Here is a 14,765-nt window from a genome sequence, read left to right on the forward strand (position 1 = left end):
TGGCCGCTTGCTCATTTGCCACCTTATGTTATAAAACAAAAAAAAACTAAAAATCGAGTAGTGTGACCTCCATAAGCTCATAGGAATCAAAGCGAGACAACAGTTGTGCGATAGTTTAGTCAAAGGTGAACGCTCTTTTAATTGCTTCTACATCTTGAAGATGACCATATACCTATGAGGGATGAATCACATGTCACAAGAACATTAGTTATGAGTGTGGAGGTACACCGGTAGAGGTAGACATAGAAAGAGATGGATGTATTGCGTGAAAGGTGACATGATCAAGAAGGGAGTGATGACTCAGATGACGTATAGTTATTTGGAGGACAAAAACCTATTGCGCCTACACTACGGGAGTAGGATAACGAGTAGGAGGATGATGATGATGAAGATGATGATGATGATGATGATGATGATGAAGAAGAAGAAGAAGATGATGATGATGATGATGATGATGATGATGAAGATGATGATGATGATGAAGATGATGATGATGATGATGATGAAGATGATGATAATAATTATTTATGTGTCATTTATTAAATTTAATAAGTACCCGCAGACTTGGCTGCATTGTGGCTGTGTGTAGTGCTTGCCTTGCAGGCCGGCCACGCTGCCCGTGTCGCAGTTCGTGATGAGAACCATCAGAAGGTACATCACCGCGGAGAAGAAACACATCTTGGCAATATGGGTCAGTAGATCCATTCTCACAATACTCGGCATTATCGGCGGCGTGAACGTCAAACCTTTGTACTATTAACAAGAAAATAAGTAAACAATGAGTGTGTCTTATATAAATAAAATCTTAATATTATAAATGCGAAAGTTTTGGATGGATGGATGTTTGTTAGAGTTTGTAACTTACTCGGCTGAACAGAATTCGATGAAATTTGGCATAGATGTAGAGGATAGTCTGGAAGAACACATAGTCTACTCACTTTATTTTTTTTTCTTTCTTCGTAGACGGAATCGCAGGCAAAAGCTAGTTAATATTACAAATGCGAAAGTTTAGATGGATGGATGGATGTTTTTTTCCATACTATCCTCTACATGCATAGCATACCAAATTTCATCAAAATTCGATCAGTCGTTTAGGCTACAAACTCTAACATCCATCCATCTAAACTTTCGCATTTATAATATTAGTAAGAGTAAGATGTACTCGAGTTACTTCTAACGAAAATCTGTTTTTTTTTATTTATTGTCGGTGTGTCCTCAAGACCGAGTGTAATTTGGCTTATCTCCAAAGGTAGTTTATATGTGTGCGGGAGTAACTGAGGCCATTATTTTTATTTTCTGACGAAATCGCAGCAAACCATTATTTTTTTTAAATTCATAAAACTCACCGCAACAGCCAGTATGACAATACTGTTTCGTAACAACTCGGCGTTGTTAAATAAATTACTCCTTTCCAAATGTATGTAGAACTTGGCCTGTAACAGAGGGAATTATTAATGGCCGGTTTAACACTTTTTAAAAAAATTAGATTCTTGTTTATTTACTAATGTTTCCTTTAAACAATCAAGTTTAGTTTCTTTAGGCTTGCTAGGATATAGTTTACAATAGTCGAATGGCGGGATTCGAACCCTCGACCACAAGAACGGTAGTCCGTTTGAAACCATTAGGCTATTGCCGCCTAATGGCGTTAATTAATCATTCGTTAGTTTTTGTTTTATTAGTTTCTGAACTACGTAACATGTTTACTATTTTTGACCGACTTTCCAAAAACAGGAGGTTCTCAGTTCGTCTGTGTTTTTTTTACTATTTCAGTCAAACGCTATTGAATCACTAGGTAATAATAAACTACATGGAAACTTCAGAAACCCTAGCTTAAGTAAATAAACATTATAGTGATTTTAGCGCATCAATACTTCTTACCTTTAGGTAGTCTGTCTGATGGTAAGCGAAGCCCCAAATAGCAGCAGCTATCAGCCCCATGGAGACCATCTGCGTTGTTACCAACGTGTTGGAGAACACACGATACACGCTCGAACCAAAACCTGCTTTAAGAAAAGATTCGATTTATTTCTAATAATTACAATCTTTAAATTAGCGGTCAGTTGACTAAAAGTGAGGCTTCCACAAGAGTCTCCCTTCATGGTCCAGCACTTGCCCTGTCTAAGACTAGCTCTCTAGACTCCATAAGCTGGGGAAAGTGCGCTCAGTGATCATAATATTGAAACTAAATTAAATCAAAAAGAATCGTGCAATTTTTTATATTTATTAGGTGGTAAAGGAGCTACCGGCCTGAATTCACCATCAAATCACTTTCCTTCCCGTCCTTTTCTTGTAATAAAAGGGTGGGAAGAGAGAGGATTAAAATTAAGCATCACAGCTCTCTCGGGACAACACAACAAGCGATCATGCAGAAAACGGACAATTACAATTTAGATCCTAAAATCTCAAAACTTACTTATTATTTTTTTAAAGAAAGACCAACAGCTATTATTGTACTCATAATTATCACAAATTATGATTATAGCATTAAATATTTAAATGTTTTCAGTTATTATTAGATATTACAGTAGAACCTCGATAAGTTAAAGGGAAACCCAAAATATTTTAAGTTATAGAGGTTTTAAGTTATCAAAGGTCTATGTTATAGAAGTTTTGGGCTCTGATAGGAAGGGAACATATTTTTTGAAGTTATAGAGGTTTTTAAGTTACCGAGGTTTGAGTTATCGAGGTTCTATTGTCCTATGTTTTCAAGAGATCAGAAAGTCAAAACTCCTAAAGGGAGTAAAATTTTAAAACAAACATTGTTCTTATTTTTGTTGATTTTTTTTTACAAAATTCTCTACAATTATTTCAAATTAATTTGACAACCATATATAATAAAAAAAAACATGCAGACGAATTGAGTACCTCCTTCTTTTGTCTGTCGGTCAAAAAAATCAGACCATACTTTATGGTTTTTAACGGTTGACAAAAATCGTATGAAAACCAACACTACCCAAAAGCACGGTAAGCAGGACGCCTTATTTAAAAGGATTTGATTATCCAACGACCATTTTTTAAGGACCTTTTGTGTCTTTTAGCAAAATCCCAAGCGTCTACACTTTAGTACTTATTCTCTGCCTACCGCTTGATGTAGTGGTGATCTTAGGAACGAAAGGCGAAGTCTCACTTAAATCGTCTTCGATTGTCTTCGGTTCCAAGTCATCGTCAGTTGCTTTCGCAGTAGATAAATATATTTGAAGAGCGTTGATCAGAATACCGATGGCAAGCATCAGAATCTGAATTGTTAGATTCGTTTCCACGATAGTTGTCATAATGTTGTAACCCACAGCTAGACCCAGAAGACGAATAGCTGTGAGGACACCTAAAAATAAAAAATAAATAAAAAATCCGCAATTTTTCAAACATAATTCTGTAAACTTTTACGCAAAAAAAGCCTTATTACGTTCCCGTTACGTTTTATCCCGATTGCCTTAGATGGCGCTCATCTCCCAGTTTGCTCCGACTTCCGGTACCTCGGCTCATTAATCCAAAGCGACGGCTACATTGACCGTGACGTGACAAATAGAATAAAAGCGGGATGGATGAAATGGCGACAGGTCACAGGAGTAATATGCGACCCTCAAATTCCACTTAAATTAAAGGGGAAAATTTACAAGGCCGTCGTAAGACCTGTCATGATGTATGGATCTGAATGTTGGGCAGTAAAAGGGACGGATGAAAGAAGACTACATGTGACAGAAATGCGAATGTTAAGATGGATGTGTGGGGTAACACGAATGGATAAGATACGAAATGAGTATATTAGAGGAAGTTTGAGAGTAGCCCCCATAATAGAGAAGGTTAGGAGTAAAAGGTTAGCATGGTATGGGCATGTTATGAGGAGGGATGAATCGCATGTTACAAGGAGAACGTTAGTTATGAGTGTGGAAGGGTACATCGGTAGAGGTAGACCTAGAAAGAGATGGATGGATTGTGTAAAAGGTGACATGATCAAAAAGGGAGTGATGACTGAGATGACGTATGATAGAGTTATGTGGAGGACAAAAACCTGTTGCGCCGACCCTACGGGAGTAGGATAAGGAGATGATGATGATGATGATGATGATGACGTTCCAATTTTACGATACAGTTATTTCAAATTACTGGATTCTTTAATATTTTCCATCAAACTTACCGTAATGCATGCTCATTCTGTCAGGTGCTCGATTGTCCATATAAACAAAACCGTGACAAAAAGCTATAATCCTTGTCACTCCGAAGACAAGGAAAGTGAAGAGGATGATGGACAATCTGATCGGTGTATTGAAAGTTGGATTGAATTCTGGGATCGTGTTATTGCCGTTACAAAATCCTGAAACAATTGAATAAGTAAAATTGTTTTTTCAAAATCCTCTAACCGGACAGTACTAAGCGCCGGACACTCGCTTTATTTGCAAACCGATATTGAGTGATTCACTGTTGAAAGGGAAGCGATATCTGTTAGCAAGACGTCATTAGCCCCGGACGCACGAGACAGCAACGGGAGAGGTTTTTAGTAGTTTTTGATAGGGAGTCACTGCGTCACGTAATATTCAAATAAACGCTACTATAATGTACTGTACAATGTATCTATACTATTATAAAAAAGCGTAAACACACACTTCTTTGTTGTCTAAGATGTTAGAATTTCAGGCCATTATACTTAGGGGGTAAATATTTTGGATAAAAACCCTAATGTGGGAAAGAGACCATAAATTGCTGCCAACATTAAAAAAGCAAGGTTGCCAGGGTTTGTCATCGTCATGTCATTTTGACATTGGCAATTGACACATGTAAACAATAAAATAATTTCGCAATTTCATGCGGATGAAGTCGCACGGGAACATCTAGTTTTTAATAAAGGTAGTGTTCCATTGGTGTTCATAATCAACCAACTTTTTAAAGAAATCCAACATAGGTATTAAATGCAATTAAATTATTCTGACACTCTGTCCTCTAGTACCAGACATATAGTAAGCCTCTAACACATAGTGAACATGATTTTCCTTGTATTGTATCTTTTTGTATGAATTATTAAAAAAAGATTAAGAAAGAAACAATGGTTAATCATTAAATCTAGCATTTTATCAAACTGTTTGATTTTCTAGTATTTAAATTCATACCAATACTTTCAGGTACAGTTACGGTGGGTAATGAGAACCAGAGAAGAGAGCTAGCGCCGGACACGAGGCAAGCTATCATTAGCATCTCACGCCGCTGATTGCTGCCCAACCAGCTTATAACCGGCGACAGGAACACCTCCAGTAGCGCCAGTAGAAGTATCAATAAATCTGAAAAACAATTTTGTAATTAGATCTGAAATACGTTGCATACGAAATTCATAACCTAACGACATACTTGTAATTTTTGTCTAATCTGTGTGGCATTTCACCGGTCAATTTACTTCAATGATTATCGCTTAATTTTATCACAGATGTAGTATATGGTTTATTTTTTTATTGCGGTCGAAGTCGCTGGCAACAGCTTGTAAATATTATACGGCTTGATGTCAGCAATCACATCATGTTTTGAATAATTCCTTCTTTAAGCCCTACACTAACGACACGCTTTAGGCTATATATTTTTACGGTATTAAACTTAGGGGGGTAAATAAATTTGAAGAAACCGTCATGCGGGAAAGGGACAAACACTACAAGCTGTTATTATGGTAACGGTAATTTTGACATTTGCAATTGAGACTTTGACAAATGTAAACGATAAAATAAAGTATTTAAAATAATTTCACGCGGACGAAGCCGCACGAGAACAGCTAGTAATACAATAAAGCATTACGACACACTGAATTATTCACAAATGTAAAGAATGAAATAAAGTTTCGGATAAGGATTCTCATGAAATTATAACCGCACGCGAACAGAGCATACAGAAATATGTCTTGACTAGCTTTCGCCCGCGACTCCGTCCGCGTGGAATTAAAAAAAAAACAAAAGTGAAGTAGCCTATGTGTTCTTCCAGACTATCCTCTACATCTATACCAATATCATCGGAATCCGTTCAGCCGTTTAGGCTACAAACGCTAACAAACATCCATCCATCCATCCATCTAAACTTTCGCATTTATAATATTATAATAGCATGATTATACTTTAAATGCCATTTATAAATGTAATGCAAATCTGTTATTACATACCTGTTATATAATGAGGCAGGTCTCCAGCTTTTATATTCTGTTTGAGTAATCTGTAGGCGACTACTTCACCCAGCGTCACAGTTATCGTGATACCTAGTAATATTCCGCGAAAGCCTTCCGCCACAAAAGTGCTGCTGAAAAGACATCCTTTGACTTTCGTCTTCACTGTAAGAGAAATGTAAAATTAGTTTCCACTGTGAAAACAAGTTTATAAAAACATGCTGACTATCCTCTTTGAAGAAAAAGAGACAAAAAAATGTTTTAACAACTGCAATTTCACGGCAAGGTTTTGTAATGGATTTTTCGTTACGCGAAAGAGATGAAACTAACAATACAGGTGGAGTAAAAGAGAGCAATATACTCAATTTAGTGCTTTGTGTAAATTAATTGCCTCACTTTGTGAAACATAAAATACAGTAATAATAATAATAATAACATATCTTTTTATTCTGAAATTAGATTAAATATAGTGACTATAGTGTTAGGAACAAAATTAGTACCGTGCTATAGAGTTGGCGCAACTCTAGATTATCGGCATAAACGTCACGTCCCTAGCTGACAGCTGTCAATGTCACTAGAAGTATGGATAGATTGGCGCGCAACCTGGCTCTGGACGAGAAGTGTTGCTCTGAGTTTAAAGCGACAGTATCAATTAAATAAGTTATCTAAAAATAATATGTCCCTAATTTATTGGCATAGGCCTTCTCCAAACTCTTCCACTGTTTTCTATTCTATTCTATATAAAATATATTACCTGTGTTAAAATCAGGCATCCTTGATGTAGTTATCAAAAAAGGGATTTAACACTGCTTCGAAATGTCTTTAAAAATCAGTCTTCTTGATACGTTTTTATAATGCTGCCAAATTCTGCTGTAACAGATAATATACATTTAATAAATAAATAATTTCGTAATATTACAATTATAAAACAGACGAATTGAAAGAAAGATATAATACTTTATTTAAAAAAAGAATTCATTCGGCATGCGCTGCGGTGTACACCGAAACGCCAATTTTCAATGAATCTTAAAACAGAACAAGGAATTTTACAGAAGTGAAGAATAAAAAAACATGTACTTAATATTCCAAGGGGTCACAATTAAAAAATTTCATTTAAATATGAGGAGAAATATGAAAAAACAACATAAAAAAACACTCAGATTGAAATTGAAAACCTGATGGGAAGTCGGTTAAAAATTGAACTAAAAGAACGAGGTTTTCGGAGCGCGGCCTTGCCCGGACAAGACACGGTTATTTTGCAATGAGTCATTTATAATGTTATCGTTGATAAGATAAATAATTATTTTGAGATAGAACCGCCTTTTATTTACACTTTTATTTCCTATATGAAACTCACGGAGGCCTCATACAAGATAGACCTACACTTTCGGCGTTAAGAATCGATGATCTAGGCCAGGGCTGGCAAAACACTGGCACGCGTGCCATAAAATTACCCATTTGAAAGATGAAATACCAAGATCACACAGAAAACTGTTCTGTGGAAGCAATTCCGCGTTTTCTATGAGTTTGTGTGCGAGCCTAAATTATATCTCTTTCCTTCCCATCATATTAGTAACGGATGGGGAGATATTTGTTGGGAGAGGGATCGTATAAGAAGGGGGAAATATTGAAAACTATCATGTCTTATGAGTGCTAGAACCTAAATTATAGGCCTTTGCTTCCCAACATTTTAGTAAATCATGAGGAGGGATCGTATTAAAAGGGGGAAACATTAAAAAAAAAAACATTTTAATCAATGTATAAGATTGGAACTATGATAAAGATAATAGTATATAAATTTTGTAAGTCATTTAATCACCTGAATGAAATCACCGATAATAATGGAAGTATATGATTTTTTAGGTCACTTTTGATTATAAGGCGTCGGTGGCTCAGAGGTTTGAGCACTTGACTTGTAATCTACAGGTCTTGGGTTCGTTCCAAATACAAATTACTGCAGCTGATCGTACGAGGCAAGATCCACGGAAAGCGAAGCGTAGGTCGAAGATGAACGTCCTGGCTCAAAAACCTACGCCAGTGGTATGGAAAGAGCACCCGTTCACTGTTCAGAGCCGCGGTGTCGAGAACGAAAGTCGCCCTAATGATCGCCGAACTTCGGAAGAAGATGGCCCTTTAAGAAGAAGAAGAATGTGATTACCGATTTTTCGAATTTCATATGTACATAATTTACCCGACGTTCTTACGGTGAAGGAAAACATCGGGATGCAACCTGCACGTATCGGAGAAGAAATTCAAAGATATATGTGAAGTCACCAACCCGCAGTGGGCCAGCGTGGACTAATGCCTAGTCACCCCTAACTTAGGGTAGGCTCCGACGTCCTCGGTGGGGAAGTATAGTAAGCTGGTAATAACAAACGAATCAATACTACAGATCGTATATCTTTAACATTACTTCATAGCGTAGGATGTCTGCAAACACAGCATATTTTTGGATAATTCTTTCTTTAATAAAAAACCCCACACTTACCACATGCTTTAAAATACACATTTCCACGCTATAAAGCTCAGGGGGTAAATAAAAAACCTTCATGTGGGAAAGGGACCATAAACTACAAGCTGCCAACATTAACGAAGCGAGGTTATTATAGTGACGGTAATTTTGACATTTGCAATTGACAATTTGACAAATGTAAACAAAAAAAAAATTATGCGTATAAGGCCGCACGGGAACAGCTAGTTTCATACAAAATATTGTATTATATATAAATTACAATTAAATAAAAATAATTTATCTGAATATATGATTACGAAAGTTTTGCTAAGTTTATCTATAGTTTTACTAGTTTTTTCCTCATAAAGCCACTTGAAAATAAACGTAAATATAAAATATTGATGATATCTTCTATCTAGATATGAATATGACGATTTAATTTTCATGCGAAAAGAATCGATTATGCGAGTTTTGTTTAAATCGTTAAACACGCGTTTAGATTTTAGTTAAGTTAATGAAAACTATTCCAACGTTATTTAGTTACATAGTTACATGTTCATTGCCACCTCTATAGGTTAATTAAAATTTACTCTTTGAGATTTAGTTAAAATATACTAAAAATAAAACTTACCAAGATAACCTAATTATTATAAAATTATATACAGTATTAACTAAATATGGCAGTGTAGAATCTTATTATATTAATGCATTTATTTAATTTGTATAAACAATTACCCACTGGCTGTAAACACTAAACACATTTGCCTTCTCTCGCTTGTTATAAAAAAATGTTACATGTAACAACGATCTGCGTCAGTCTACGCGCCAAAAACAATGACAGTATTGTTATATATAATTATTATTACAAATTCAGTTATAATCTGATTAACAGTATTAATAAATTTTATCTTTAAACTAGCTGATCCCGTGCAGCTATATCCGCATCAAATTTTATTTTGTTATTTTACTTTATTTTATATTTTTTTATTTATTTATTTAAATATTGTTTATATTTATAATATTAATTGTTTAGATTTGTAAAACTTTCATTTGCAAATATCAAATACACAATGACAACACCCGCCATTGGACCGTTACCATGGCAATCTTGCTTCTTTGTTGCAATTGGCTTGTAGTTTTTTGTCCTTCTCGAACGGTTTTTTAAATTATTTACCCCTAAGTTTATTAGCGTGAAAATATATAGCCTAAAGCGTGTCGTAACTGTAGGGTATTTTATTAAAGAAAAACATTTAAAAAATGCTGTGATTGCTGACATCTTACGTCACGAAGTAGTGTGTGTTTACACTTTATTATATTAGTATAAATATAGATATCCAGATTGTTTAAGGCGTAGTTACACAAACTGTCGCTGAAATATACATACACACATGTTGCGAAAATCATATGCGTAAATAAATATATATTCAAGTATATGATTCAAACTTATCGTATAATTATTAGATAGTTTTGTATTTTCATGATTACTGTCTCCCAAACAAAACATTTTCAAACGGAATTCTTTCTAAAAATAGTAATTTTCTCAGGACAAAAGACAGAAAACTCACTTGTGACTATTATGTCTATTTAAGACAACTGGCTGTTGCTCGCGACTTCGCTCAAGTAATATTAAATAATAAAAACAATAGACTGGGCTATGTTACTCGTTGATACCGTAACTTATTAATGGTGATTTTTTTAAATCGGCCTCATAGTTTTTTGAGTTATTTCAATATATACAAGAATACAAATCTTTCATCTTCATATAGATACAGATTATTGTTCATTTGAAGTGTTGCTGACTTCGAAAATAATGTTTTCGGAAATGTTTTTTTATACTAAAGAAAATATGCCAAGCTTACCACAGCCGAGAATTACATAGACTAAAAAACGTCACCTGTACTTTTAAATAAAAGATACAAATTAAATGCCAATTATTAGCTAAAAGCTGAACTAATCCACACGAATCCATATTCAAATACACTTATAAAAAAATATTTAAGAAACCGTTCACATTATCATACATTTTCTTCGAGAATCTTAACCTCCAATTTGATTTAACTATGTAGTTAAAAGACTGATTTTCAGTGCAGTAATGATCTATTCACGGGTATTATGTATTTGTTTCTGTTTTATTAATATTTTATACTATCTGTTGCCCGCGATTTCGTCCACTCAATATTAAGATAAAATATAACCTATAACATGCCCGTTTATGTCAACTAATTACCCGGAACAAACGCGACAGACAGACCAAAAAAATTTAAATGCGATTATTATTATCAGCAACGCAAATACATCTTTACGAAATCTGTAATGTTTCTTTTGTTACTACAGACACTACAATTTTATTATATGTATAGACAAGGCAGTTGTACCGGGATAACCTAACAATGTTGTACTATCAAATGATACTTCGAACTGTTACGCGTTTATCTTGCTGCCTAATTAACGGTAGTAATTACGCTTAGAAGCGATAGTTATTAGCTATGTCGCCATAGTAGATAAGTTCAGTTTAATTGCGAAAGAAAGTCAACAAGATAAAACAGTTCGATTTCGGACTGTGTATTAACCAGCATCTCGGAGTCTAAGTGTTTGAAAGGCAGTTAATGAATTAAATTCCCTTCTCACTTAAGATCGAATGTTATGTGACAAATTCTTACAATATCTAGTTAGTAATAGGTAAGGAATTCAGTCACTAAACCGTGTCTAAATAACAAAAAAAAATGTCTAATGTTTGTTGAGCTATAACGTAAAATGTGTTGTAATCGTCTTCGACTATAAAACAAATGATATCAACAAATGTTACGTGAAAAAATCGATATTGTTACAAACAATGACACTACGCTGGTCAGAACTAGGGTTGTAACGGAGGCCATTTTAACGGAAGCGGATGCAGATGAGGAGACAAAGAGCTTCACCTCTGCAGACGCGGAGGTCAATAATAAAATGGTAATTGCGATTTATTAAAGAAATAAAACCTAAAATTATGTTAAACCAAAATACAGACTGGTACATAATTACAAGATACAGTTTATTATGCAAATAATGTATAACAATTATAGTTGACAGCACGCCCGCGCGGGCAACATAATTGATACCTAACGCCCCACTCGCGTTAAATACGTAAATTAACTTCCGTTATAACTCTGGATAAGAAATAACGGGACCGGAGTGGAGAGTACCGTTACAACCCTAGTCAGAACAGTCATCGAATAAATCTAATGATACGAGGTATCTTACGTCTGTCACATCTCGAGATGAGGTAAACCATGAGTCATGAGTTATGATTCTTTTGTATGACAATATGATAAGAATAGTACTAGTCACACAAATAAGTGCACTTTGAAACCCAATAACAAATCTAAATATTTTAAACACGCAAATAACAACGAAGACCTTTGCTATTTGGCAGCAGTCTCCATTACTATAGCTTCTTTGTTGTTATTGGCTTGCAGTTGTCTTTTTCTAGCATGACAACTTTTTTCAATCTTATTTTTTACTAATCTTACTAATATTATAAATGCAAAAGTTTTGATGGATGTTTGTTGGAGTTTGTAGCCTAAACGGCTCACCGGATTTTGATGAATTTTGGTATAAATGTAGAGGATAGCCTGGATGAACACATAGGCTAGAAAAGTTTTTTTTAATTCTACGCGGACGGAGTCTCGGACTAGTTAAATCAATAAAACATACAGGAATTATTTCCCGTTATGTTATTATCAGTCATTATAGCATACTGTTACTCGCGACTTCGAATGCGTAAAGATAAAAAAAATAATTATAACCTATGTTACTCACTGATAACGTAGCTTTTTAATGGTGAAAGAATTTTTGAAATCGTCCCAATAGTTTTCGAGTGATATCAATACATACAAATATGAAATTTTTCATCTTTAGAATTAGAATTTGATCTTTCTAAGAAAATAAATCCCAAGAAAATTAAGTCGATATATATTATTTAAAATGCAACAACATTGGTACCTGGTTTTGAGGATCTGTCAACAAATAACGTTAGTGTTCACGGAGAGTTTTTTGAACTTACTTTTTTTTTATTCTACACTTTGGTTTCTATTCACAATTTTAAGACAACCACATCGTATGTCTCACGCGGATAATGTACGAATAAATGTGTAGAAGCACACTACTAGACATCATAAGTAAATATTTGTTAAAAGCGTAACTCGCTTTTGACCCAGTAATCGGAGAGAAAGTGTTCCAACTGTTGATATGCTTAAATCTAAACTGATTTTAGCTAACATATGAGCTTAATGGTTAGTAAAACAGACAGATAAAGAATCTTTTTTTTAAAACTTTAATATTATTAATGATTTCCCTTACGGAAACATTATTTTAAAATTATTTATCACACGACCGTTCACCCTATTCATTAACGAATTTGGTATTTTCAAAATTGAATCGAAATTTGCGATAACGAAATTAGTGATGTCATTCAAGTCGAGGGTTTTCAGATTATTTAAAACGGCTTAAATCCATCAAATCACCTCATTTGATAATAAATCATGTCATTTTTTGTAAACGTTGTTAATTTATTTTGGCGATACTCGTAATACATATTACTATCTCTGTTTGTTTCAAATAAATGAGAGGGATGAGAATATTTTTATAAGCGCTTTTCGTAAAAACCTACGTCAAAATTCGATAACGTTCGCTTTTCCTTATTTAATCTGTGCAGATAATGACTACATAAATATTTATAATTCATCTAATTACATTTTCTAAGGAATTTTTGTATGTTTTGTTTAGTTACTGATTGAAGATAAGATTCAACAAATAAGTCACGTAGATATTTTAACCTATAAATTGACTATTTCATAGTTTGAAGTCTTTATCTAAAAGAAAATAAATTAAAAAATAGTGCGGGAATTCATGCCTACAAAAGGTGACCAGCGTCCTTTTTTTTTTTTCACATTAACTTATCGCTAATTGAATATTTTAGGTTATAAATCTATTGTAATACATATAAATGGGTATATAAATAGCCGAATTACTTTATATTTTAAGTAATTAAAAAAGTTAACTTTTAAAACAATTTTAATATAATTATACTTACACAGTTTTTAGCCTATTATTTATTTTATTTTATCTTTTTATTTTAGTGCCTTTTTTTTTAATCTAACTGTAATTTTATTATTAATCGTAAACTTAATTGTATCATTTTAATCTTATAGTAGTAGTAGTAGTAGTAGTATCTAGTCATTTTTTACTAATTTTAAAGTAGTCATTTAATTCTAGTCATTATAGCATTTTTAGTCTATAAGCAGAAATCCTAAAAAGGCAAAAACTGTGATAGTATTTTATTGTAATTGTAAAGTAGTTTTAAGAAATTTGTAAGATATAAGCAAAAAACTTAAAATAAAGAGATAAAGAGTTCCACCCGCACCCAACGTCCCTTTCCCAAAAACATGTTAGGGGGAACGAGAGGGCGGCATAGCGCCGCCCAAAAAAAAAAAAAAAAATATAATTATACTAGCATACTTCTTACTAATATTATAAATGCGAAAGTTCAGATGGAGGGGTGAATGTTAGAGTTTGTAACCTAAACTGCTGAACACATCTCAATGAAATTTGGCATAGACGTAGAGGATAGTCTGGAATAATTAGGCTACTTGGTTTTTGATTAGAACTAAATAGAAAATAGAATTAAATAGAACTTCGTCTAGCAATAATTAAATTGGCTGCTATTTATAGAATAAGGATGATGCATCATCCAGCCCTTGTCCTTAGAGGTTACTTTTCCATACATCTCCATCAGCCGTCAAATCTGAATTCACTTCCTCCTTAAACATTATTTTGCAATCCATTCTTTCTTCGATAATTTAAAAGATGTTTCAAATAAATAAACTACTATTTTGATACAACATTTAATAAAACAATTACATATATCTTGCATCAAGCGTGAGTAAATTTAGACACCATAGACATAGATTATTTTTTTTTATTCCCATTGTTACAAAGCAACATCATCCAGAGCCACTAAGAATTATATTTTGAAAAATGTAAATCTTTTTAAAAACAAATTAACAAGATTTATTATTCAGTCAATTAACTTTAATAATAAGAACAGACGCAGACCTTTGACTCAACAATCGCACAACTGTTGTGCGATTGTCGATTGTTTCGCAGCCAATTCTATTGTTTAGCACAACTAAATATCGAGAAGTG

At 33.8% G+C, this 14,765-nt stretch overlaps 1 protein-coding gene across 1 annotated transcript; it reads right to left on the minus strand.

Moving 5' to 3' along the window:
• Window positions 1-147: 147 nt before the first annotated feature.
• Window positions 148-7,178, minus strand: LOC106110123. The gene is made up of 10 exons (XM_013291834.1): window positions 7,088-7,178; window positions 6,885-7,000; window positions 6,131-6,295; window positions 5,103-5,270; window positions 4,136-4,312; window positions 3,083-3,322; window positions 1,879-2,003; window positions 1,347-1,433; window positions 557-753; window positions 148-172 (listed from the first exon to the last, which is right to left on the minus strand). The coding sequence occupies exons 2-10, from the start codon at window positions 6,901-6,903 to the stop codon at window positions 148-150; spliced, it is 1,203 nt and encodes a 400-aa protein (XP_013147288.1). The 5' UTR covers window positions 6,904-7,000; window positions 7,088-7,178.
• Between the last annotated feature and the right edge of the window lie 7,587 nt (window positions 7,179-14,765).

Source organism: Papilio polytes, unplaced genomic scaffold (genome assembly GCF_000836215.1).
Source record: "Papilio polytes unplaced genomic scaffold, Ppol_1.0 DF820844.1, whole genome shotgun sequence".
Taxonomy (NCBI): domain Eukaryota; kingdom Metazoa; phylum Arthropoda; class Insecta; order Lepidoptera; family Papilionidae; genus Papilio; species Papilio polytes.